Source organism: Phaethon aethereus (assembly GCF_964289735.1).
Source record: "Phaethon aethereus genome assembly, chromosome: 2".
Classification (NCBI taxonomy): domain Eukaryota; kingdom Metazoa; phylum Chordata; class Aves; order Phaethontiformes; family Phaethontidae; genus Phaethon; species Phaethon aethereus.
Window position 1 is genome coordinate 136,958,273 of NC_138582.1, and position 27,761 is coordinate 136,986,033.

The following is a 27,761-nucleotide window of genomic DNA, read 5'->3' on the forward strand; positions in this document are numbered from 1 at the left end:
ATATTTATATTTCAGCCATCATCCTCCATACCAAAGAGGCTTTAAGTGCTTGGCTTGTTTGATTGCAGTGCACATTTCGCATTCATAGATAACCTGTGCAACAGTGTTCATGATCAAGACCACCCCTTGATCACCAGCCCATTGATACGTTGCATCTCTTCCTTGATGACCTGAGGTGTCATGGGCCCACCGAGTTATAAATAATTCACCCTTATGTTGCCAGTCCAGATCCACCTGTGCCACTTTAATCATAGCAGCCTGATCCATGTGATGGTTGTTTTGATGTTCTCCAGTGGCCCGACTCGGATCCATGGGCATCTATATGATGTACTGTCCTGGTTTCAGCTGGGATAGAGTCAATTTTCTTCACAGAAGCTAGTGTGAGGTTGTGTTTTGGATTTGGGAGGAGATGATGTTGATAACATGCTGATGTTTTGAGCTGTTGCTGAGCAGTCAAGGACAGTCCAGCTCCTTGGGCTGGCCTGCTAGCAAGAAGGCTGGGGGTGCACGGGAAGCTGGGAGGGGACACAGCCAGGACAGCTCACCCAGGCTGGCCAAAGGGATATTCCACACCATATGACATCATGCTCAGTATATAAAGTTGGGATGAAGAAGAAGGAAGGGGTGGAGGGACGTTCGGAGTGATGGTGTCTGTCTTCCCAAGACACCACCACATCTCCTGCTTCCCTGGAGATGGCTGAACACCTGCCTGCCCATGGGGAGTGGTGAATGGATTCCTTGTTCTGCGCCACTTGTGTGTGCAGCTTTTGCTTTACCTATTAAACCATCTTTATCTCAAACCATGAGTTTTCTTACTTTTACTCTTGATTCTCTCCCCTGTCCCACCAGGGGGGAGTGAGTGAGCGCCTGCGTGGTGCTTAGTGTCTGGCTGGGGCTAAACCACGACAGACCTTTTTGGTGCCCAGCATGGGGCAAGAAGGGTTTGAGATGATGACAGATTTTATTGGAATGTGCTAGATCGATTTTATAGCTGTTATTGCCATTTAGCTATTAAAAAGTGGCAATGGCTGTGCAAACTGCAACCTCCGATCCATTCAAAGCAGTAGAAGGCAGCAGTCATCTGAAGCAAGGAAGATTCTAATGATTTTCTTTTGCAACTGAATCTCTATCCTCTGCTGAGGGAGAAGCTGACAGTCAAAAAGATTTTTAAAAAACCTCCTTTTTCCCCAAAATATACTAACTATACTCAACTCAAGACTGATGTCTGACAATTTTATGGGGATTCATGATGCCTTACACAGAGCAAAGTCTGCCATGGAGAGCAAAATTATGTAAGTTACTTTAAAAAATATTTTTCAATTGAATTGGTGGACCTAATTACACACTTTTATATATTTGTAATAAAATAAATACTACTACACATTTATAATGTATTTATATATTATATATTTATATCACGTGTAATATATGAAATGTATCATTGCATGTGATATTTACTTATAAACTGTGTATATGTTATAAAATTCATGTTTTCTTCCTGCTGGATATATGTCTTCTTGCAGAAGGAGTGCAGAAATTTGGGTCAGTATATGGTATTTTCTTCATGCATTAATTAAATCCTTGCGTTTAGAGTATAACTTGTTACAAAAAATAGCTGTGGTCAGTTTTTCCATGTTGTGTAATTGCATGCTTATACACATCCTTTTAAGCTTATGAACATTATTGTCTTTTTGTATTTTTCCTTTAAAATACCAACAAGCTATTTTTATTTTCTGAACAGATTCCACCTAGATGTTTCCCTTCCCCAAGATTAATACTCTTGACTCCTACCGCATTTGAAAATTCTGGCAACTATCCAATCAATATGTTTAAAGGATTTTCTTATTAGCCTCTGATTTGTGTTTGTTGGCGAGATATTTGGCCCTGAGTGTATAATCAATAGTTTGCCAAAGCATAAGTTCAGTGAGACAGCTTCACAATTTTATACAGAAGCTTTTCTGGATTCACACCTTTTTTTTTTCCTATGGCTTAGTGAATTTACAAGAGAATTCTGATGGAAGTAAACATGCCCCTACTGCCAAAAATGAATATAAAACTTACAGCCGTGCACCATAAAAATCAGCTTCCTACTTTAACAGAAAGTTTTAGATGATGGGGAAAATGTGCCTGAGGACAGCATGGAGCTTGGAGTAGGAAGATGTTTTTCTAAAACAATATAATAATTTATTGTTAAATGACAAGCCTTTTCTCTCCAAAATCATGAAAGTTGCTGTACTTGGATTATGGAAAGACATAATGCATTTTGGAATGCATTATTTAGGACATGTCTTCTACGATTTGCTTTCATCTCAGCAACACACATGGGTGAGCATTGCTGGGGGAGACCTTGTGTTTCAGTCCTATCAAATCACATTCTTTGCAGAACGTATTGGAAAAAAGCTAGGGAATTTAAAAAATCAAAAGACTGCACCTCCATCTCTCCTTGCAATAATGTTGTCCATCTTCAAACGATGAATGTCCATGCCAGCTCTCCAAATTCTGTGGAGTCATACAAGTGTCAGTATCTGTCAGAACTTCGTTTTAGGGACAAAACCATGAATAAAGACTTCTTCCCAAATCCAAGCTCAAACTTGTTTTGACACCCTAGGAAAAGACACCAAGCTGTTTGGAGCAAAGTAGAAAAGCTGTTGGACTACCCTTTTATTGTAGTTTTTTTTCCCCTTCCATTTATCTCCGTGTTAATATTACTTTAACAATTCTTTCACTGGCTGGCTGCCCTAATCCTCACGTTGGTGACTGGATGCTTTGGTTGATGGCTCTCCAAGCAATGCCGTGCTGGCAAGCTTTATCAAGAAAGGACACATGTGTAAGAAGCCAAGGAGGAGACATGAAGTGTTTCTCTGAACCACACAAATTGTCTCTGCAGCCAGATTGTTGCAGAGACTTTTACAAGTTGAACTTATCTTCAAAATTCATGAAGAAAGTATTGCAATCTGACAGACATTTTACACAGAAATATAGGTCATTTGCAATGTACCCTTCTGACTCTGGCTTCTTCCCTTTGCTTTATGATGGTTGATCATTTAAGCTGTATGTATCGATTTAGCTTCTAAAACAGTGACTCAGTTTATAATTGGGATCAAGTGCCTCCAGCTTGGAGGTATCTTTTAAACCCACATGTCTGGATTCACAAATACAACCATTTCTACAATTTTTTTTTGTACAACCACAAGCTGTACAAAACACTGAGATAGAAGAGACATTCTAATTTTAAACAAAGAAAAAGAAGGGAATGAAGCTTTGTGAAAACACCTGTGCGTTTGCTTTCTCTTGTCTTCAGCTCTGGCTCCAGGGACCCCTTAGTGAGAATGATGCCTAGCAGGATGATTACTCATGAAAAGAGGAAAAATCTTGTAACGCAGTAGGCATTACATGTACTGCATGCATCAAACTGTTCACCCAGGATATCTCTGATGCCACAGGTTTCCTGATCTGACTGCTCACTGGGGATTTTCTTGCATCGCTATGTGGGAAGGCTACTCTTTTCTAGACACAGCATTTGTCTCTGCTTGCGCTCTATTTTCTGAGTAATTAGCAGTGAATGCATCAGCTGCCACTTCTCCCTGGGCAACAGCAATGACTGTGACGGCAACGGAAATCCAGTCTCCTCACAGTCCCTTCCTTCTCTGCTTTTGTTACACAAGATTTCATAATGTGCATGGTGTGGGTTCTTACTCAGCTTCGGTTTCTTTATAGACAGCTGACTTAGATGTGAGAAAGCTAAAACTCATTCATACAATAAAACTTGTCTAAACACCACTTTATTACAAGAAACAGGTAAAATAGGAATTAAAATCCACTTTAAAATCAATTTTATAGTGTCTCTTCTCTTTTTTCCCAGGCTTCTCTGATAGGACAAGGAAAGCAAACCAATGTCTCTTGGTTAAAATACCTGGTCCATTAAGATTTTCCCTACCTCTCTTTAGAGCCGTGTGGTGCTAGGTAAATTGTTTGCAACTGAAATAATTGGAAATAGTTGCACTGAAAGAAGGCTTAAAAAACTTAACAAACCTAACAAAATTGGACGTGAACTCAGGACTTCCAAAACTCATAACACCGCAGTTGCCTCGTGAGCTGGGAAATCTGGAGCTTGAAGATCACTATAGTTCCCTGGGGCTGGACTTAACACCCAGCCTCAAGGGCTCCACTGCCAAAAAGAAGAAATAGGTTTACTGGCAGTCTTGCTTCTAGCTGTCTGTGCCTTGCGGAACCACTGGGTTCCCAAGAGAGCAGAATTTCTTGCAGTGAAGTTTCTTCCCGTCTCCCCCCAACCCAACATGTCACAAAACAACGTATTTGCTACAAATCAAGGTTCACACAACTGGAAGTATCTTTAAAAAAAAGACCCGCACCAAAAAGAGGGAGTCCGCTCTGAGTGGGGATTGCAGAAGCATGAACTATCCGCAGTTTATACCGTGCAAAGAGAATAGGCCGTTCACAGTTGAGACTAAACTTCTTTGAGTCCTCATGGCAAGTTATGGCGAGCGGGTCTTTACGTAGCAGCCCTGCCAGCTTGCAGGGCCCGCGCCCGAGCGCGGCAGCGTGCTACCGCAGCGGCGTGGGGTGCGCGCTCCCGGCACCGCTAACGCCGCTGAACGTGCTCCAGGAGAATCACCGAGCAGGGACCTGCACCGAGTGCGTGTGCCCCTGGGTGTCACTGTTGCATGGCTTATGCAGCTTTGTCGGTCTGGCACATGCAGTCAGGTCCAGCTGTGCTGGGAAAGGTCTGTGTACGTGTCCTACTTTGTTTCCTAGACTCTTGTCTATGACTTTTTATATATAAACCTGTCCATATGACAAAGAGCAAATATACTGGGGCATCTGCTGGCTAGTGCTTCATCAGTTAGGTAGTTAAAAATAAGTTTTATCTGTCACGTAACAGTGAAAGCAGACTTTTAGCTTTGATCTGTTTGAATTTGCAGGTGTGGCAATTAGCAAGACCATCTGCTGCACAGTTGATAATCAGACCTCGCAGAGCTAACAGAGGTGAAACCGAGGAGCTGCAGAGCTGCACACAGCAGCCCACGGCTGCTCCGATGTCTCAGCTGGTGCTGAGATATCATCTGCTCACGTGCCGTGTTGTTGTGGGCACATGTAACTGAAGGAGGACTTGGCACGGCTTTTTGGCAACCCCTGCGTCTGACTCATGCTCTGAGAGAAATACCAGAACACTCCTCTGCTAAAGCACTGGGAAAAGGCACCTCTTCCATGCCGGACGTGTCAGCTGGAGACTCCTCTCTGCGGGGAGGAAAATTTTTCGGGGGCTTTTATTCTCTCGCCAGGGTTTTGCTTTCCCTTCCTTGCCAGATCATTCATCCCAGCCATCTCCTTTCACGCTGCGGCCCCTGCTCATGCTCCCGCATCTCTGGTTACATAGCAGGGGAATCACAGCAAACGTTCCTATAATTAATGTGCCACCGCAGGATCCTGTCCTGCCTGTGCTCATTCCTGGCTAATGACTCAGGCCCTCTTTAATTCCCCCTTAAGGCAATCAACACGCATCAGCGCCTTTACCCCAAACGGTAATGCTTTTGTTAAGGGCATGGAGCACGTCCCTTGCTCGCTTGGTGATGCCAGGTGGAACACAAGCCCCTTTGATCCTACCAGCGTAACCAGAAAATCCAAAGAGGTTTTTTGGCCTCCTGAGTTTCCTGCATCTCGTCAGGCTGCCCGGCGCACATCTGTAACAGCTCACAACCAGGCCTGTCAGCACACGGCTCATTAAAAAGCCGTGGCTGCCAGCTCCTTTTGGCCTAAATCCTTCGCTTCACTGTGTAATACAAATACTGGTCTGTGCACCAAGTACCTTCGTGGGAGCTTGAGGGAAACAAAAGCAATCTCTTATCAGACAGTTCGTTTCTCCGTGGGTGTCAGTGTGTGCTGATGTGCAAGAGCCTCTGAGTTCCTCAAGAGTGGGGAAGTGGAAAATCCCCACGGATGAGACTCTGACCTGAGGAATTTGTCTTGCTAATTACACAGAAAGGTCCAACGGATGAAGAGTTTTTGTCTTGTCCTCCTGCATTTTCTTTTCATTTCCTCCCCTCCCCATATCATATCATATCATATCATATCATATCATATCATATCATATCATATCATATCATATCATATGCAACTTGCAAGGTGTATACTTAAAAAAAGGGAAAAAAATATATGAGGATTTAAGTCAGTGCTGTTTTTTCCAATTCCCCTTTACTCTGTCCTAATTAAAAAACAATTCTGATGAATTATTAGAATTTAATTCTTGGAGCAGGTGAGCTACTAAACTTACGTAAAAACCAGAATACCTCAAACTTAAGCTGCCATGAAACCTTTGTCATCCCAGTAACAAAAGCTGGAGGTACAGACTGAGTATCATCACCTTGTCCTGCTAATACTGCTCTTCCTCAGGAATCTCAGACATTTCCTGCATTGGGGATCCAGAGAATTTCTCATGAAAACATTTCTCAAGACCTATTTTGGCTAAAAACATCTTGATTTATGATGACTTAAAAATACTTGTCTGTTGAAGCACTAAAAAGCACTGAGAGTTTTGTGGGCATGTATTAAGGAAGGAGGAAGAGTGGCTTTTAATTTAATACCAGCAAGTTGGGTGTGGGTTTTTTTTTAATAGTAAAAATGTTAAAATCGGGTAATCAAACCAAATATGGATGAAAGCATAGGTGACCCTCTTCTTCCTCCTCCAGACACGATTTGTCCCATGATCGAGAATGTCAGAGGGGCAAGGCTTGCTCAGAAGGTGAGCCTTGCCTCATACAAGACACTACCAGCAGCCCTGGACCCCAGCTGCCTCCCATGGGAGAAGGGGAGTGGAAGGGGTGTCCCACCTGGGACAGTCTCACTCAGGGTGTGAGATGGTGCTGTGCGATACGATACAGAGCATGACCAGAACATGAACAACTTTTGCTTTTTTCAACTAATCTGATTTTCCTCTCCTCAGCCTCCCTTCCCCAGGAGGTTCCCTTTGTCACAGGAGTCACCTGCTAGAGTTGTATCTCCAGTCTGTTGGAAAGAGGGCTGGGTTGTGGATGTGAAGTTTATTCAGTAAAAAGGGCAGCAGACATTAGCTAAAACTATTCATAGCTAAATATGGACAATGGTTTTAGCCATGAAAAATTGCTGAGAAGGTGAAACTCTTAATCTCAACATTTATAGAACAAAAATATTGATTTTTACCTGAAGAAATTGTTTCTAATAAAGGATTTTAAAACCAGAAACAACACTTTCAGTTTCTGTTCGAAAAAATGTTCAAAATCATTGGCTTAGCCAAAATAATTTTTTAGTGAATGTATAGTCATTCTGGCTTCCCACAAAACAATTTGTGGGAGAATGTCTTTGCAATGGTTTTGCAATTGCAGTTTGCTAGAGAAGAACTTGCTGTGGCAGAATTAACGGTGTCAGGTAAGACCCTGAGCTAGTTTTGGAAACCATCTGATACATAGCCTGGCACCGATCCTAGTATATCTAACAAAGTAACTGGTCCTGTAGACGTAGCTTGTTCTCCCTGTTGTCTCCTCAAGGCTCTCTTGGTAAGGTATTGGGGGGCTGTGACAGACCCTCATGCTTCAAAACCTGGGACTGGGTGGATGAATTGCTTATTTTGGCTGTCAACAGATGGAGAAAGTCCTCTGTCTTGTGATCTGAGCATAACAAGGGTTCTTAGAAAAATATGACCTTTTGAAATCTCTGCTACTAATCACCCAGAGACCAACCATACCCGACAGAAATCCTCTGCCTTCTGTTAGTTTCCTGTGGCATCATTACTCACCACTTCTGGAGTTTGCTTATTCTTTTCGTGTGTAGGACTTCTTTGTTTCAGACACTTTATTATTGTGTTTCATGTTGTGGGAAGTGTTCAGGCAGGAGCCAAGGTGAATGGTGCTAGTCAACTCATAAACAGCTCAGGGAAATACCCACCTCTTTCTTGACAGGTTTGCTATTTAATCTGAAGCAAGATAGGACAAGTGAACGTGATGAGCTGAAAGACAGAAGACCACATGAAAGATGTATGGCTAATGTCCTTCTAGAACATCATTTACTGTTTGAGACTCATGAAATATTTCCAGAAAACACACGTCTGACTATCATTGAATTCAACCTTTAATGGTTGCCAAGATTTTTGGAAGGTTAAAATAGTGCAGAGTCCTGAGGAAAGATTTGGAGATGTTTCTGCTTGTGTGTATTCATCTAAACATGCACTTCAAGTTTAAGGTTTGGAGTATTTTCCTGTTTTATTTTTGGCTATACTGATCTCATTTGGGGACAGGATTCTCCCTGCCTTGTCAGAAAGAAGCTGGCACATTTTAGAGGCAATCGTCTAAATAATAAATAAGGTAACAATTATAGCAAAGCCCCTTCTGACTTTGACTCGTCATCAAACAGGGGCTACATGCAGTAACTGCATCTCAGTACTTGAAGTTCCCAGACATTTCCAGTTCTAGCAGTCGATCTGGCCATCTTTATCTCCCCCCACCAGTAAATGAAGCACAGCGAGCCACTTTCTGTGTACCTCTGTTTCCAGGGAAACATTATCTCAAGTAATATGGTCTCACCAAGTGGGCCTTTGCTAGTCTTAGTGAAGGATGGAGCTACCAGGGCAGCTTAGTTTCTTTCTCTGTGGCAGTAGTTGCAGCTGAGACATTGACTAATACGTGGAGCAATCTGAGAAGAAATTAGGGGGGGTGAAGGAAATTCCATCAGATTTTGTGGAAAACAAATAGAACTACCGATGCAAAAAAGTATATATCTTATGCAATAGATAGATAGTTTTTAACAATATTGTTAGTCACAAATCACACAATATCAAGTAACACAACCTGTTACATGCAACATTAAAAAACATTTATCAATGCTTGTTTTCTTCTGCTTGTGTTTTTGGTTTTTTTAATTAAAAAGGCTGAGACAGCTTAAATATGACTTGTGTTAGCAGAAGTATATTATAAACACATGTGAATGTTTATGTGAACGTGCCAGTCATGGTGGCATTATGTTTGAGTGTACTTAACAGTAAAGAGGATAAAATAAATTTTTAGATGTACTATATTCCCCATAAAGATGAAAACAAGCTGAAGAAGTCATGGCAAAAGCTGAACTTTAACAAAATGCATTTTAAATGTCGCCCACCTAATACAGTTCTTTACCTATGCTTGGCAGTAGCTACGCAATGATGACTAGGGTGGGATAGGTTGTGCTCTTGTTGGCATGAGAGAGTTTTTAAGGATGCTCATTGTGGGGTGTTTGCCCATGGCAGGCAGCACTTTCAGGCTCCTCCTGTGCGGAGCATTTTCGTAGCGCTGGCTGGGGTTGGGAGCAGCAGCGGGGCACTGCTGCCCCCGAGTTTTTTCTGAGAACAACGAGCAACTCTGGGATGGCTGGGGGAGAATGAAAATACGAAGCCTTCACAGGAAAGCTATACTTTCTGGAAGAAAGCAAGCCTCCGGCAAAGCAGAGAGACGAGTAGAGGTTTAATTTTGCTGGAAGAAATGTTTTCAGAGAAGCTGGTTTGGGTTGCGTAGCTTTTCATAATACCGTCTCTCATGGAAGCCGGGGGCAGCTTCTCGGGTCCGGACAGACCTGCTGCTGCTTTCATAGCATGAGCTGTCTGGGCTTTTCAAGTGCAAGGAGTTTAATTGGTTTCCCAGGAGGTATGACTAAAAGGCCTAGACATAATGCGTAAGTAACTAAAATCATGGGGGCAAGTGCAGTGTGTGAGTCAAGAGTGATGGGTTAAAGTGTCTGACTAAGCTGAAAAGAGAAATTGCGTCATCAAAGCCTGATGACTGTCAGAAGAAAAAACTACTTTTGACTCTGCAAGATTGAACTAAAATGCTGAAAGCAAATGGAATTTTCCCATGATTCATTTGAATTTTTGCTTGTATTCTTTCCAAACTTCTCATTATGAAGCAATCTCTAATGTAAATACATACATATACAAACATACATTTTACAAATATAAAACTGTATATCCATTTAAATATACTCATATATATTGCAAAGTATATGCTTTCATCTCTTCCATAAATGGAGCAGATTAGACATTTTCTGTCAGAAAAAGCACATCCATAACTGTTTGTGAGAACCAATTAAGAAGGGATAGATGCAAAGATTATTTAACGGTGGTGGATACAGACAATTTATCAGAATCAATATACATCATCACATTGTGCAACTAAATGTATAAGTGTAAAATAATTACAGCAAGGTACTAAGATATACCAAAAAAAAAAAAGAGAGAGAAAGAAAACATTAAAACATAACACTGGAAGAGTCCCAAAAGGATTGGCATAAATTCATGGAAAAAATTGCTCCAGGTCTCAAAGTACGTGTGAAATAAGAAATTGAAGAAAATAGTCATGTGAGTCTTTATTGGGAACCATATTTATTCCAACTAAAACTACATTACTGAATATTAAAAAGTAAATCACATTACAGATGTCTCCTCACATTGCTCTAGCATCATAAAAGTGGCTCATTAAAATTTCATTTTCATATTCAGTGTTGCTGATATACACTTCATTTACAGTAAATAAAACACATGTACTGGGTTTATAACCGAGACCATTAGTGGTATAAAGTGATAGTTGTTTGGTTGAGTTTCCTCTGAAGCAACACACACACTACATTGCCAGGTGTATGTTCATATGAATAGCAGATGTGAAAATGGGAATTCCACTTACCATTTTTAGTGTAGTTTCATAAAAAACAGGCAATGTATGGGATTGTCAGAGACACCATTTATTTTGATCCCTGAAAAATGTTAACTCCTTGTTTAAAATTTCCCTCATGCCATCCAACAGGGAAAAAAAATCCAGATTCTGTTAATTCACTCATTATTATAAGCCATTTTTCATACTTCTTCAATCTGTAAATTTCTTTTCCATCTTACACTTTCAGGATAAATAATTCCTGTTTCCTGAATGCTTGTCCTTTACTCCAACCTTCTTGCCCTGTTAATACCTAGACGAAGAAACTTCACCCTCCTGTGCTGCAGAGGCCCTTCCTCTTCCTTGAAGCACTCCTTGTCTGCAGGAGTGTGCTCCCCAATGCCTTTCTGGTCAGGACCTCCAAAAATTATTCACAGGACTGATAAGCTAACTTAGCAAACTCTTTAAGAAAGATCAAACATTCAGAGTGGAACTTCCTTCACCTAATGTAAATGTATAATCTCAATGAGAACTGAGACTCCCCATTTATATTTGCGGTAAGAAATAGGCACTTCCCCCGTGAAGTCCACTGTATGCTCAGACAGACATCTGGAAAGAGATGAGTCATACCCTAGAGTGCTTCAAAGGCAATCTGATTGATTGCTTCAGCCCTGAATGTCTGAAGTTGAGTGGTAAGTGTCCCACAGCACTGCCTGTTTCCCCCTTGTTTCCCTCTTCGTAGAATACCATGTGTGTTCTCTGGGAATGCCGCCCATGGTGGACCAAATACCGAAGATAGCCTTTTGCAAGGCTATAAATTTGAACTTGAACAATTATTTTGACAAAAATAGCCATATTCAGGCCATTCTTTCAAGCCTCAAGGACCATAACAAAAAGAACAATTCTAGTGGTGATTAACTGCAAGACGGTTTTGGTTTGGACTACATAGGAGAAGGCAGTAGTCACAGACAACGTTCATAATGATTAGAAAGACATGAGGCTGTTAGTCCTACGGCAATAGCAGAGCAAGGAAATATATAATGGTCAATTCAGACAAGCCCACAAAATCTATTTGTTGAGCTAACATGACTTTAAAATATTTTTCTGTGAAAGCATTCAGTAAAATAAAGATTGGCATCTTCAAGAGAATTACAGGAAGGCTTAGCGAGTTTGCTTTGGAGCATGTGATACTGATGTTGTTGGACAGGCTAAGGATAACCTGAACGGATGTGTGAGCTTCCCCAAGGGCACAGCAAATTATTATTTCCAGACAGAAAGACATGCTTCAGAAAATAGTTTCTGGACATAACTGCTGATGAGCCAGGTAGGCAATAAATGCCAAAATGAGAAGATGACTGCTGGGGTCTCAGGTAGATAAGAGCTGCCTGCAGCCTGGATGACAAAGCACAGCACAGGGGCAGATGGAAGCAATCCAGTGTAAATGATTCACTTACTGCGAGCAGTGACCAGTCGTCATATGAGAAATTTTTGATAATTTTAGAAAGTAATCCTTTTGCATTGCTATTGCTTTTGGCACTTCCCCTCTCATCTCTGTCTGTCCTTTTGCATCGGATCACATGGTGCAACATCTGCTTTGTGTGCTAGGGAAGGTGCTTGAGGAGGAAAAGCAGCCCAGGCAACTGGAAGAGAACAGTCAGGGAAGGTTATAACCCTGGAAAACATCAGGGTGATGGGCAATCTGTGGTAAGGCTTATCTATGGGGCAGCTGGAGGCTGGTAAAGAGTAGCGAGGCAACTGGATTCTTCTACATTTACATAGAAAACTATCAGTCCTTTACAAGTACCTAAGGGTCAGGACTTAACAAAATAAGCCTCTCAGGTTTATTTTACAAGAAGAAAATACATATATACTGTTTGTGACCTTGTTGTCTAGCTATTTCTCTTCTTGCCTATGTTGTATATCTTAGAAACACCTTAACGTCTCAGACATGGAGAAGACGTATTTTACAGAAGTTAAGTTTGTCCTACGTACAGCAGAATGCAAAGAAAGAGGTCAAGTAATGTACTGATTTTCACTCACTGCCTTGACCAGGTCACGTGCAGTTTGGATACAGCTGTAATGACTGCCAAGCCGCATTTCTCCAGTATAACCCATTTGCAAAGAGAAGAGCTTGGAAAAACATTGAAAAAGCTGTCACTTTATTTCCTTCTTCAGCAAGACACAAACATGGCTCCAGATAAACTGTATGAACCCTTCTGCATTTGGTTTTTCTCCTCAGAAAAAATGAGTTCCCTGGGTAGACCACCCATGGTAGCAGGCAGTGGGTAAGCCCTAAAATGCAGGCAGAGCTGGAGCATTGCTGTGATAAAACGCTTCTTCACAGAAGGGGAGGCACAAGCCTCATCCAGAGAAGATATTTAACCCTTGAAATGCAAATTCCATTGGCACTAGGTTATCAGCTGTCCTACTGATGTCTATATGGCAGGATCTAGCAGATCAAGATCTGGCTTTTTTTTTTCACCAGCGTTACAAGGGTAGTTATTTTCCTAGAGCAGACACAGTCCAGGAGAGCAGTTTCACTTCAAACCCTTCAGCAATGTCAGGTGAGTAGACCTTAACAATCCTGCATAGTTTCTTAATATTTCCCTTACTAATTAGGTGGAATCACCGACCATTAACATTTAAATAAGCCTGCTCCCAAGTGTGACAGGAATTTCCTAATGCTCAGTATGACAAGAGCCCTAGGAGCTCTCCCTCAGCCAGACCCATTCCCACTTGCAAACACAGAAGTGAAAAGTCAGCAGTACAAAGTCTGTTGATTGTAGCCAAGGACAGCTTAGATACTGCCTGCCACAGGCTGTTTAGCAGAATTTTGCAAAGTCCCCAAATTTTAATGAAACATAAATCTAATCCAGGTAAAAAACAGAGACACGTTGATGTGGTATTTCAGCTGACCCTAAAAACCCTCCAATTGTTTTTTTTCTCCCCACATTTCAAAAAAAGATAGTTTCTAAAAGTACAAGAGTTGTGAATTGCAATTTTAATGAAAGTTTTCCTTCCTGACATACAATCAACATTATTGAATAACTTCTCTATGTGGATGTGTACTTTACAGCTTTTAGATGAATATAAATTGAAATTTTAGGGGCTGCAGAGGTAAGTAGACACCTGAGGAAAAACACACTATGATAAACGCTATATTCCTTTGCTGTTTTGGAAACAGTGTTATTCCTGAATTGCCTGCAGGTATTTCAAACTGGAATGGCACATCCAGGAATGGGAAACATCCACACCCACTGGGACTGGTGCACTCCAGTGATCATGCAAATGAGAGGACAACTAACTCTTGGAGGCCATACCGTGACCAGCAGGTCTGGTGCCCCCTCGTTCATATGCTTCTGTCAACCACTTATCCCACCTCTGGGGTTTTAGTCTGCATTAGTAATTAGCTTTTTAACTAGACTAATGATTGCAAATTTTTAATCAAATTTAACAGCTATATATGATATTACAATGGAGTCAGGTGGTTAAGAAAGGCTCAATTCTTTCTCCAAAATCCCTTATGAATGCCTTCTCTGAAGTCTTCACCTTCTTTTTTGGGACATCATATCTTAATAATTCCCTAGGAGGCTTAGATCAGTGCTGGCATGAAGCAAGTGTATGGTCTAAGTGCTTCTTGTCTAGCCATGAACAAGGCCTTTGGTGTTCCTTGACAAGTATAGGTTGATGTGTTTCCTTCATCACTATCCTCATGGCAGTCATGTTAGGGGTGAGGTCCTCAGTGACAGCAGCAGCAACTCACCATATCATGGGCATGTTTGGAGAACACTAGCTTCTGCTTGGGCAGGGATAAGGGAAAGTCTTTTTTTTAACTCTGAAACCTGGGGTAGATGGCAACACAGGGCAGAGTGCTGAGGCCAACAAATCTTCTGCTTTTAAGATGTGTCCTCATAGGCTTTTCTTTTCTGTCAGGGCTAATTCTTTTGATCTCTGTATCAGTCTAGGGCTTAGTGCTGAAAAAGTGCTTTTAACATGCATTTGTCTCTGAATTTAGGTCTGCTTTTAATCAGAGCACAGCCAGTCTGCAAGCTTTATGGGCATATCCAGCTGGGAAGGTGACTTGGATGGCCTGAAATAAACCATCAGAACACAGGGTTTGTTATTAGTGCCTACAGGCTGAGTGTATTAATCTATTTATATCTCATGGAGTCAGTAAAGTCATCCAGCTCAGTCTGTCTTTTAGCAGGCATGCAGTACTACACTTTTTTGTCATTCTTACAGAGGTTTGGGATTTTGCTCCGTTTCCTTGCTCACCATCTCTTTTGTGTCAGGTAGGACTTGCTTTTGTCTGGTGTTTTTCTCAGGTCTGCAAGCTGATCTTTTAAACAGGGCTGTAATATGAGTGGCTTTTAGTATGTTTGTATTGAAATAAACCAATAAAGTGTGTTCTTACGTTACATAACGTCTCACTTGTGAACTTACGTAAATCAATGTTATTTACTTCCATTGTGTTTTCTATTTCCCCTATTTAATCACGTAAGAGCAGAGGACGTTCCCGAGGCACATCTGTCTGGCACTGCTCTCTTCCCCACATGGCTGCCACAGCCCAGGCAGTGCACGCACGCTCCCTCCATCACATCAGCACCTGCTCCTTCTGGCCCTGACCAAAACCCACAGCTACATTTCTATAAGGAACAACGTCACACAGTGCTGCCAAGCATCTTCCTTCAAGACCTTTCTCTGTTTGTCCTTTACATACATTGCTAGTACCGAGTCTGTCCAGCTATTGCAGCATGAGAACACTATGTAAACAAGGGTGAGCAACATGCCAAAAAGGATGCAAGTGGAGTCACTCTTCTTTCCATGGTAGGTAATGTTGAACTGTGAAAGGGCAAATAAGGGGAAACACAAATCACAGAACTTATTTTTCTAGGCTGACCATGCTGCAGCTCTTTCAGCACCTTCCAGATCAAATAGTGCATTTTTCCTCACTGCTCTTGCCCCTGTGCTACTAAATAATTCCAAGCTGGTGGGAAGGAAGCACATTTTGTATTCTTCTCTGTTATCTGCATGGATGTGAATGCGGTATTTTCCACAAAGATGCTCCGTTAACTAGCCCCAGATGTTAGATGATTCATTGTGTTATACAGCCTTAGCTTAATGGTTATCTCCTCTCTTTATATATTTAAATTAGTTTCCCATTTTTACTTCATCTTACTTAATTGTTACTGCAATAGAGTGCAATGAATTGTAATATGACAAAAAATTATTATTCATTAGAGTTGTAATGAGAAACACACATACATCTAACCCAAAAGTACAAAAATCACTCTTGCCTTCTACAAAAGATTTCTGGATTAAGAAGATAAAATTTTTTTTCCCCCAAAACTGAGAATCGGTCTCTACTGCTTGTAATTTCAGCTCCAGTGAAGAAACAAAACAGGGAAAAGGGAATTAATTGGAGCCCACATTGGATAACTGGGAATGTAATGAGAGCAGCAGCTCCTGTAGTATCTGCCTATCACAAGGACGTGGAGAGGTTACACAAGAGGGGTGCCTGAACGAGTGATAACTCCTCTTGTAAAAATCCCTGAGAAAAACTGTGTGAGGGAGAGTGCCTGTATTTGTTTTGGCAAAGCTGACCCCAGATTTTGTTTTCTTTTGTGTTTTATTCCCCTCATGGATCCTAATGCCGGAAAACAATTTAAATGAGCAAAAGAGATAGTTATTACTGTAAGTGTTGTCTGCTACAATGGAGCAGAGTTATCTGGAAATTATAAAGTACTGCAGATTGCTCCAGGCCATGAGTCGCAACCCAAAGCCATGTGCAAAGTCTTGGAAAATTAAAATGCTGCAATTAGGTTTAACCAGCCAGAAAAGTGGCCACTGAATCACTCTACACAGTACATATTCTTCAACTGTTGAAGAATGTATTGCAGCACCCTGGCGAATATATCAGAGGAATAACCAATTATTAAAGCATGTGTGTAAATGAGTTTTGCCAATATCTAAAACAATCTTTAAAATTATTAATATAATCATTTAAGTTGGAACCATAGAATAGTTTGAGTTGGAAGGGACCTTTAAAGGTCATCTAGTCCAACCCCCCTGCAATGAGCAGGGACATCTTAAAGTTGGACTTGATGAAAGAGACTTGGTGGAAAAGACCCTTAAGATCATCAAGTCCAGCCATTAGCCTAACATTACCAAGTCCACCACTAAACCATGTCCCTAATCGCCACATCTATTCACAGAATCACTAAGGTTGGAAAGGACCTTCAAGATCATGAAGTCCAACCATTAACCCAATGCCACCACGCCGCCTAACCCATGCCCTGAAGTGCCACATCCATGCATTTTTTGAATACTTCCAGAGATGGTGACTCCACCACCTCCCTGGGCAGCCTGTTCCAATGCCTGACCACTCTCTCAGTGAAGAAATTTTTCCTAATATCCAATCTAAACCTCCCCTGGCGCAACTGGAGGCCATTTCTTCTCGTCTTACCGCTAGTTACTTGGGAGAAGAGGCCAACACCCTCATTGCCACAACCCCCTTTCAAGTAGTTGTAGAGAGTGATAAGGTCTCCCCTCAGCCTCCTCTTCTCCAGATTGAACAACCCCAGTTCCCTCAGCCGCTCCTCATAGGACTTGTGCTCCAGACCCCTCACCAGCTTCATTGCCCTTCTCTGGACACGCTCAAGAACCTCAACATCCTTCTTGAAGTGAGGGGCCCAAAACTGAACACAGGATTCAAGGTGCGGCCTCACCAGTGCCGAGTACAGGGGCACAATCACTTCCCTACTCCTGCTGGCCACACTATTGCTGATACAGGCCAGGATGTTGTTGGCCTTCCTGGCCACTTGAGCACACTGCCGGCTCATGTTCAGCCGGCTGTCAACCAGCACCCTTAGGTCGTTTTCTGCCAGGCAGCTCTCCAGCCACTCCTCCCCAAGCCTGTAGCGTTGCATGGCGTTGTTGTGACCGAAATGCAGGACCCAGCACTTGGCCTTATTAAACCTCATACAGTTGGCCTCTGCCCATCGATCCAGCCTGTACAGATCCCTCTGCAGAGCCCTCCTACCCTCCAGCAGATCAACACTCCCACCCAACTTGGTGTCATCTGTAAACTTACTGAGGGAGCACTCAATCCCCTCATCCAGATCATCAATAAAGATACTGAACAAGACCAGCCCCAGAACCGAGCCCTGGGGAACACCGCTTGTGACCGGCCGCCAGCCAGATTTAACGCCATTCACCACAACTCTCTGGGCTCGGCCATCCAACCAGTTCTTTACCCAGTGAAGAGTAAACCTGCCTAAGCCACGAGCCGCCAGTTTCTCCAGGAGAATGCTGTGGGAAACGCCATTAAAGGCTTTACTAAAGTCCAGGTAGACAACGTCCACAGTCTTTCCCTCATCCACTAGGCGGGTCACCTGGTCATAGAAGGAGATCAGGTTGGTCAAGCAAGACCTGCCTTTCATGAACCCATGCTGGCTGGGCCTGATCCCTTGGTTGTCCTGCACATGCCCTGTGAGCACTCTCAAGACGAACCGCTCCACAATCTTCCCCAGTAAGGAGGTCAGGCTGACAGGCCTGTAGTTCCCAGGATCATCCTTCCAGCCTTTCTTGTAGATGGGTGTCACATTGCAAGCCTCCAGTCTTCTGGGACCTCCCCTGTTAACCAGAACTGCTGATAAATGATGGAGAGTGGCTTGGCAAGCTCCTCCGCCAGCTCTCTCAGTACTCTTGGGTGGATCCCATCAGGCCCCATAGACTTGTGGGTGTCCAGGTGGCTTAACAGGTCCTTAACTCTTTCCTGCTGGATTATGAGGAGTTTATTGTGCTCTCCATCCCCATCTTCCAGCTCAGGGGGGCTGAATACCCTGCAGATACCTGGTCTGGCTATTAAAGACTGAGGCAAAGAAGGCATTAAGTACCTCAGCCTTCTCCTCACCCTTGGTGACAATGTTCCCCGCCACATCCAGTAAGTTTGGAGAGTCTCCTTGCCTCTCTTTTTGTTGTTAATATATGTGTAGAAACATTTTTTATTATCCTTTACAACTGTGGCCAGACTGAGCTCTAGCTGGGCTTTTGCCTTTCTAATTTTGTCCTTGCTTGACCTAACAAGATCCTTGTACTCTTCTTGAGTTGCCTGCCCCTTCTTCCAGAGGTGATAAACTCTTCTCTTTTCCCTGAGTCCCAGCAAAATCTCCCTGTTCAGCCAGGCCGGTCACCTTCCCCAACAACTCTTCTTACGGCACATGGGGACTGTCTGCTCCTGCATCTTTAAGATGTCCTTCTTGAAGACTGTCCAGCCTTCCTGGACCCCTTTGTCCTTCAGGACTGTCTCCCAAGGGACTCTCTCAACCAGTGACCTGAACAGGCCAAAGTCTGCCCTCCAGAAGTCCATGATAACAGTTTTGCTGACCCCTCTCCTTACTCCACTCAGAATTGAGTGAATTCAAACTGAAGAATCCCATATTGAAAACCACTTCTTAATTTTTTTTAAAAGAAAAGTTATTTACATGGCTGACTTGAGTCCACTCTGAAAGGACCCATCCTAGCTCCCCTAGAAGACTTTTGAAATTACTCTGACAGATGCAGAGAGTGATTAAATACTGTTACATCAGCAATTGAAAAATACTAAACAAAACAATGGTATCTTTTATGTCAATTTATCACTATATGGAAAGCTTGTAACTGTTACAATTATTGTCTGAAATAGAACATGGAATCTCCAAGAAATGCATGAAGCACAGTAACAGTATAAATGTAGCATAACATGGGAAAAAAACCCCTCCAAACCCATACACCCAACACCTTCTCACTAAATTTAATACAAATGCCTTTATTTGGAATCTCAGTAGTAAGAATGTACAGTCATCTTTATCTAATTAAGATGACTTTATGGCTTCATCTGGCTGGTAAAGAAACCCAAGGGGCAAGCACAAGCACCAGTTCGCTGCATATCCATGGTGCTTAACCACTGTTAGACTCTGGTACTGCTTTGATCTATGGCACCTGGTGTAGGCCAGGGTTTGGGGGACAGTGAGAACAGGGTGCCCCACCTAAGTTGTGGTGTGGATGAAACTGCTCCAGATCTGGCTCCTTCCAGATCATGCAATCCCTACAAATGCCCAGCAGATTCAGCCCCTGGGACTCCCCCGTGCACCTTCCATGACACACCCCGGGCCATGCACTGCTCATCACCACAGATGTGTGGGCCAAAGACTACACAGGGTACAGCAACCCAGCTGCAACACAAGGTCCCTGCTCCATCAGCACAGACACAGCCAACCTTAATTCTCTGGAGGCTTTTCATGTTTTGCCAGGAAAAAAAGAAAATCTGCAAACAGTACTAATTAGAGACTTGTGCGTTTACAAGGGCATAGTAGTGTCCTTCCTTTGCCAGTAACTGGCTATGGGTGCCCTGTTCAACCACCCTGCCATTCTGGATCACTGCAATGATGTCTGCAGTCTGTACGGTCGTCAGGCGGTGAGCAATGATGATGCAGGTTCGACCTTGCCGGGCATTATCGAGAGCTTTCTGGACGATCTGCACACAGATGTCATGAAAATGCTATTAGCACCTGGAAAGCCTTCACTTGTCAATGGAACCACATTTGATTTCTTACTCTTTGTTATCACCTGAATATATCTCCCATAGATATACAAGTCAGTGCATACACGAGGCAACCTTACTCAACATTTCTCACTGAGGTCAGTGAGATTGATCAAATGAACATGAGTCCTTGAGAAGTGCGTTCTGGGGCATCCAGTTTGGGTCAGAAGACAAATTCAGTATTTACCATTAAATACAACTGATAGGAAGACAGCTGAAGGATATCAGCTCCCCATGATGTTTTCTACTTAAAGTTTTGGGGTTTTCAAATTGTTTGTTTAGTAGATATGCACAGCTTCCTAGTGTCCTTCAATGCACAGCTTGCAGCTGAAAAAGTCACCATGAGAGACCTGTCCTGTTGGTTCACAGCTGAGCATTTGCAGCATGTTTGCATTGATTTTACTCTACAGAAAGCAACTAGCCATGGTACATTAGTAATTATTACTCACCTTTTCACTTTCTGTGTCAAGAGCAGAGGTAGCTTCATCCAGAAGCAGAACGGCAGGATTACGAACCAGAGCACGAGCAATTGCTATTCTTTGTTTTTGACCTCCAGAAAGTTGTGTTCCTTTCTCACCCACTCGGGTATCATATTTCTGGATGTTAAAAATTAAAAGAGAAGGCCTGTGAGTACTCTTAGAGAAGGGAGATTAGAAAAATAAAGTTTTAAGTGTGGCTATAAAAATTATTAGGTATTTCCATCTTGAAAGAAAAGAATAGTGCAAGTGTTTTTAAGAAAGCTAAGGTTTTATAAACACTTATCTATGCAGCCACACATATTTACAACTGGTCTGAAAATTTACTTCCCCAAAGACAGGAATAAGACCTGAACGGTACCATCAGTGATACAGTGGTAAGGTGTTCACAGACATCTGACCATGGGCGTATGACCATGAAAGTAACTAGAGGTTTAATGTTTACTGACTTATACATGAAGAACTTGATCCTGTGTGTCTTGTGATTAAAGAGCCCCAAATGTCATTAGTAGTAATGAAGATGAAATATTTTTCAGCATCATTGCATCATTTTCAAGTTACACAGAACTACAGTGAAAACAAACTATCAAAGCATTTTTTCTTGTTAGAACCAAATTCTTGGCAAGCATGAAGGTCAAATGCCATGTCATTCACTTTTGATTTATTGCTCCTTTGTATTTGTTAAGAAACACTCCCTATGCAGACCCATCAAATTAGAAATAGAGTATTTAGTTTTACTGAATTGTTTTAGAAAAAAAAATTGTCTCAAAAAGTTAAAAAAGTTTCAGCTGTCAAAGCAAAAAAAATCAGCGAGGACCTGTTTGTACATAGAACATCCTCTTATTTTTTCCTCATATTCTGTTTTGTCTACCATTATATTAATTGGACCATTCACTTTTCTGAACAGACTGACAAGGTTTTTAAGCTTGAAACACGCTGACATTTTTAAACATAAGTTCTATATTTTTTCCTATTAAGGGAAACAAAAATGTTTATTTTTAGTTTGATCTATGTAAGTGAGCATTGCCTAGATTTCTCCATGTCACTCAAAATATCTCATCTCACTGTGAAGATAAGATCACCATCTCTTACCTCTGGCAGTTTTTCAATGAAGGTATGAATATTTGCTGCTTTAGCTGCTTCTTCAATTTCCTCCTGACTAACCACCCTACTGTTGTCTCCATATCGAATATTTTCAGCAATGCTGCAGTCAAACAAAATGGGCTCCTGGGACACCAGGCCCAGCTGGGACCTCAGCCATTGTAAATGCAAAGATTTGGTATCAAATCCATCTGCTAACTAGAAAAAGCAACAGAAAAATGATGCCACGTTGACTACAGAGCTCATCCACAGATACACACTGTGAACAGGAAACACAAATTGTAAGATGAGGCCTGTTACGTGTTAGATTCCCAGATGAAATCAAGTAAATTTTGCATGCAAAATAGAAAAGTGCCAGCAGTATAGATGAAATATTTCCTTTCATTAGCTTTTCATTTTGTGTGTGTTGGGAAAGTCTGTCCCTAAGAAGCTGAACACAACAGTAAATATTCTCAACTGCAGGCCTTCAACTCAATCTTAAAACCTCCACGGAGGTTTCTTTGGACTTTCTATACCCATTAATGAGGACTGCATCAAAAAGCCCATCACAACACTCCAACAGTGACACAGTAGCATCCCTGTGGGTTTACATTTTTATTATTTGAAGCATGTAATTATGTCCCCAATGTGTGAATTCATATTGGCAAGACAACTTATACACCGACACGAACGTTATGCCCCTGTGTGACTAGGTTGTGAGCAGATATGGGGAGGCAACACAGTCTGACCCTGTTATTCTCTTCCCCAGTGAGACCTGTCCCCTGAGCCAGCACACCATGCCAACATGGGTGCCAGCGCTGGTACGTGTGGCTAATGTACGGGGGCAGGCAATAAGAGGGGTCTTGAGGTTATCTAGCACTCCACTGGAGCCACCACCTCAGCAACCTACGCCTCTTAAAATGGCACCTCTCCAGAGATACTGCCAACATCACTAAAGCCTCTGAGACCTTGGAAGATGAAGAGTTCTGTAGATTTAATTGCTATTAATAGCCACACAAGTCTATTTTTACCACTTGTCCTTCCACAGGGTCATAAAATCTCTCCAAGAGCTGAATGGATGTGCTTTTGCCACAGCCGCTGCTTCCTACTAATGCCAGAGTCTGTCCTTTGTTAACCTTCACGTTGAGTCCTTGCAAAACTTGAACTTCTGGCCTTGTTGGATATACAAAATGGATGTTTCTGAACTCAATGTTGCCTTCAAAATTGCTCTGAAAAGTAATAGTTCACAGGCTCATATTAACATTTATTAGCTTTAATTACAATAACACTTGTAAGACTTGGTTATTTAAATAAAAGAATATTCAAAGAAGTTTGAGAGCGTGTTTTTGAAACTGCTTTTGAAATTCTTTTCAACTACGTATTGGATTAAGTGTAGTATCATTATTTATGGGATTATTTGCAGATGTAAGTCACTAGATCCTTCTAGAGAAAGTTTTCTATATCTCTTCTATCTATTTTTCACTTATGCTTTGAAAAGAATGTCTTTAGACAAATAAACAACATTAATACTTTTAGTTTCTGACAAATGTAATTGAGGCACTTCTACTCTTGATGTAGTCTATAACATTTGCTTACCTGATCTCACATTGCAGGTAGCACAGTTTGAATGAATGTAACACAAGGTCAAGATCAGCTATTAAGATAGCAGAGCTAAATTCTTTGGTGGGCAATTTACAGGCATGTAGGACAAGCTGTGTTTTGGAATCATAGAACAGTCTGGGTTGGAAGGGACCTTTAGAGGTCATCTTGTCCAACCCCCCTGCAAGGATCAAGGACATCTTCAACTAGATCAGGTTGCTCAGAGCCCCATCCAACCTGACCTGGAATGTTTCCAGGGATGGGGCATCTACCACCTCTCTGGGCAACCTGTGCCAGTGCTTCACCACCCTCATTGTGAAAAATGTCTTCCTTATGTCTAGTCTAAATCTATCCTCTTTCAGTTTAAAACCACTACGCCTTGTCCTATCGTTACAGGCTCTGCTAAAAAGTCTGTCCCCATCATTCTTGTAAAACCTCTCTAAGTACTGAAAGGACTTAAAGAGCGATGATAATTGTTAATTAGCCATTCTGGCCAGGGCGGTTTCTAAGCACAAGTGGAAGAAAGGGGGCACACATCAAGACTGTTGCCTCTCCCATTGTGTGGGGTAGGAGCCAGCCGTACATACATACTAGCAGCACTGCCAGTACAGTGCTCTCACAGAAGCTCTCGCAGGGCTCAAAGCTTTGCTGAAGTCACAGGCATCATTGGTATTTGAGTCCAGTCTATACTAGAAATATTTTCATTTAACTTTATGTTACTGGGGACCTTCTGCTGGAGGGCCCTGGTTCAAGAAGGTACATAAGGCATGTTCATAACTCTAAAGGCTGAAAATCCTGTGTATAAACTCTAAGTTATAGAAACTGGATTATTGTTTCCTGAGTAGGGTCTACCATCTAAATCCTACATGGGAAGCTCATTTTAAACTTTGATGTGCAAACGTAATCCTTCCAGATGATGTAAATTGAATGCATTTCATGGAGAAATTTGACAAGTGCTGAGGTCAGTTTCCTTAATGACAATTTTGGTTTAGAGGTGATTTTTTTGAGAGTTTTCTTTTTTTTTTGTATGTTTTGATTTTTTCTTTTTTCTATTTCCCCCTACCTTTAGAGCAAAACAGATTATTCATTAAGTTAGTTTTGACTTCACAAGAACACATTTTTACTTGTAAGATTTTCCACAGTTGTAAGAGGATGGATTTTGGCAAAACTGCTCTGTCTCTGAAGGGGCTACTCTCTTATCTACAAAAGCAGCAGGAAAAATCACTTGTATTTTATTTCTCCTGTAAACTATTACAAAGGCAATGCAACTGTGAGTGGAACTGCCATTGTCACTATTTTCCTGAAGCCATTTAAGATGTGGGTCAGTAGAATGAAAAGTAATTTTTTTTAGCGCATTCAGAGCAAAACTACATTTAAGGGTATACACTTCTGACTGAAAAAAAATATTGCCCATTAAAAATAAGGAGGCAATACCACTATTTTATATAATAACCTAAAAAAAAAAAAAAGAAACTATGAATACCATTTTAGACAATAAAGCATTAGTGATTTAGTTTATTTCAATGTTTTTTTCTGAAAAAAGCCTTACCAATTTTTCACCTTCTTCATGATAACTGTCAGTTAGAGGTTTTCTGTCTAAAAGTTGAAAGATTCTTTGAGCCGACATTCTAGCTTTGCCATAATCTGGTGCCAGGGAAGCAGACTGACCAACATTCATAGCTGCAAATATGACGGAAGAGAAGACTCTAAAAACAAAAGACAAAATATTGTTCATTTCAGGTAGAACAAACCCTTAGAATAAAGTTTTTTAGCATCTTTAGATTATGACATTTCTGGAACTCCTCACCCCCAAAAATGTCACCCAATATTATGAAGTTCTATTTATTATTGTAACTACTTTATAGATGAGCAGCAGTGCCACGTCACTTCTCTATGCAATGCCCTCTGCCTGGAAGGGATGTCAAAGAAAGACTTCTCCAGCACAGGTGCACTGAGCATAGCCACATTCTTGCTGCTTCACTGCCCAAATATGCACCTTTCCCCAAAACAGCCCTTCTGCCCAAACTGCACTCCCAACCAGACTGAATTCCTGAATCTCTACACCCCATTACCTCTATAATTACATTAAATAATTTGCATGCATTGAAATCACTATCATTTTTTTTTTTAATTTTATAAAGTATACTCACATAAATACATTTTCAAAGTTGCTCAGACAATGGGCAATGAGCCAGGCCCCAAATCTGAAGACTGCAGCATTAATAAAGTAGTTTGCACACTGAGCTACTCCGTAGGTGAAGCCATAGAAGGGGGCTTTTGTCAGAGAATCTCTGATAAAGGAAGAGAATTTCCATAAATAACTTGTAAAACTGACACAGCAGACACTAGCAGGGGATGGCCAGATTTCTGGGTTAAAGCCTTCAGGCAATACAGCTCACCCTTTGAAAACACAACAAAGCTCAGAATATGTGCACACTCACAAACAGCCCCTGCCAGACACTAGAAGCATCCTACATCCTGACATTGAACTGCCCTTAGGACAGAAAGTTAGAGCAATGAGATCCTTCATCCTCGGTTACTCTATCCTTTGCTTTTCTATAGCAGGGCAGGTCATTAGAGCAGCTAAAAAAAAAAAAAAAAAAAAATTAATAACTACCACATATGACCCATTTTATTAAAAAAACATGCAGGCTCCAGCCCAGGCTCAGAGCTGCCTGCAGGCTTCCGCCAGGTCTTCCCATTCAAGCAGAGACTTCTCATCCCGATTCGGAGCAGGGACGTATGGCTGGGTGTCCCCGCAGGGATTTAGACTAAGCCTTTCTTTCTCAATCCGTCCTTCTGGGGAAGTTTCATTTTGTGTAGCTAATTGAATGCACACTGAATCAGAGTCTGGAGGACCCTCTGCACTCATTGTTTAGGATGCTCTCTGAGGAAATGGAAATCTCCTTTCTAGTCAGAGCTGTAAATCAGAGACCTTTGACAGTCCAGGTGAGTATCCTGCCCATATCTGGGGTATTACCAGTTCACCAGAAACTGAATTTTAACACTGTTTTGGCCAAGGACAGGTTATACATAATTTTCAATTCCTTCTTTTACATTAGTTACCTTGAAGGAGGAAACAAACAAATTAGATTTTGGGCTATTTTTTTTAAATAAAACGGAGCTAGAAAAACCTGGCATCCTTGATGATTTGAATGCGTTTCAGTAGAGACAAGTCAGTGGGACATAGTGGGTCAAACAAGGGAAAAATACAAAGTTCATTTCAAGGTTTCAGGGTCATATGAGGGGAATAAAACTGGTTTTTGTTATAAAGGGTGTGGTATGGGAGTTAACTGTTAGTTCCTGAGTTAACTAGTATCAATCCAATATGCTGAAACGGAGTGAAAGTGTCCTATATTCTAGGCATACACAAGCAAACACAATGTTCTGTAACACATATGCAGAGAATGCAGTTTATGAAATGTTTGCATAATGAAAAGACAAATCTTTCAAACATCTTTTCACTATGCATTTGAGAATGTATATTAAAATACATAAAGTGAACAAATTTCAAGACTCTGTAAATGATTGTTGATATCTTTCCCAATCTTTTGGGTATTGGATAGTTTCCAAGAAATGTATTTAGAATAAATCTAAAAGACTAAAATGTACCAAGAAAGAATTATTAAAGGAAAAAATCCTACCTATATGGACCATTCAAACTTGTAACGTATCTTTCATAAAGTGTTTCTTCCCTGGTCAGTGAAGCTACAGTTCTTATGTTTTCAACTGATTCCGTTGAAATCTAAATTGGAAAATAAAACCAATAAGAGCAATCCCTTACAACTGCAGTCTACAACATATCTCCTAAACATTCGACCTCTTCTCTAACGTTTATTATTTTAGATCAGAACATGCTTGCTTAAGAGAAGGCATTGAGGTCTATTACCAGGTGAAGGAAAACCCAGAGCAATGAGATTATTTCACCCCAAGGTCACAAGACAAGGAGGGGCTGAAGCCAACAGCGTATTTGAGTTCAGAACCTTGGGCCAGCACCCAGGAAGCGTCAGAAGCCCCTGCCCTAACCTGTGCGTTGTGATGCCGACAAATTAAACCCTATTTCATAAAATAGGAACAAACCCCAGTCGTCTGGGCACATCTTGCACTTTTGCATGGACTACTTCTGTCTCCTGGAAGAATACTGTCAGGCAAAGGAAGGCAGTACCCTGAAACTCTTAAGCGCATTAATGGCTTGCATTTTATGATGGAATAAAAAAGCAGCAATGTCAGGGCTCGGTGGCTCAGCCCTGCAGTGCTTCTGGCCACAGCACAGAGCAGAGCTGCGCTGCTCGCCCCGGGTGTACTACTACTGCTTGCACAAGGCATTCCAGTGTTGGGGCTGCTGCTGTTACAGAGGTC

The 27,761-nt window shown here is 41.6% G+C and overlaps 1 protein-coding gene across 1 annotated transcript in view; it reads right to left on the reverse strand.

The window, feature by feature from the left end:
- Window positions 1-19,854: 19,854 nt before the first annotated feature.
- The window catches only part of ABCB5 (ATP binding cassette subfamily B member 5), a 32,661-nt gene continuing 24,754 nt past the window's right edge, over window positions 19,855-27,761 (reverse strand). The window contains 7 exon segments of the mRNA XM_081996663.1: window positions 19,855-20,181; window positions 20,697-20,843; window positions 21,816-22,022; window positions 22,835-23,032; window positions 24,952-25,108; window positions 25,553-25,693; window positions 27,047-27,147. Of these exon segments, the coding sequence (XP_081852789.1) occupies window positions 19,984-20,181; window positions 20,697-20,843; window positions 21,816-22,022; window positions 22,835-23,032; window positions 24,952-25,108; window positions 25,553-25,693; window positions 27,047-27,147 (1,149 nt within the window). The 3' untranslated portion in view covers window positions 19,855-19,983.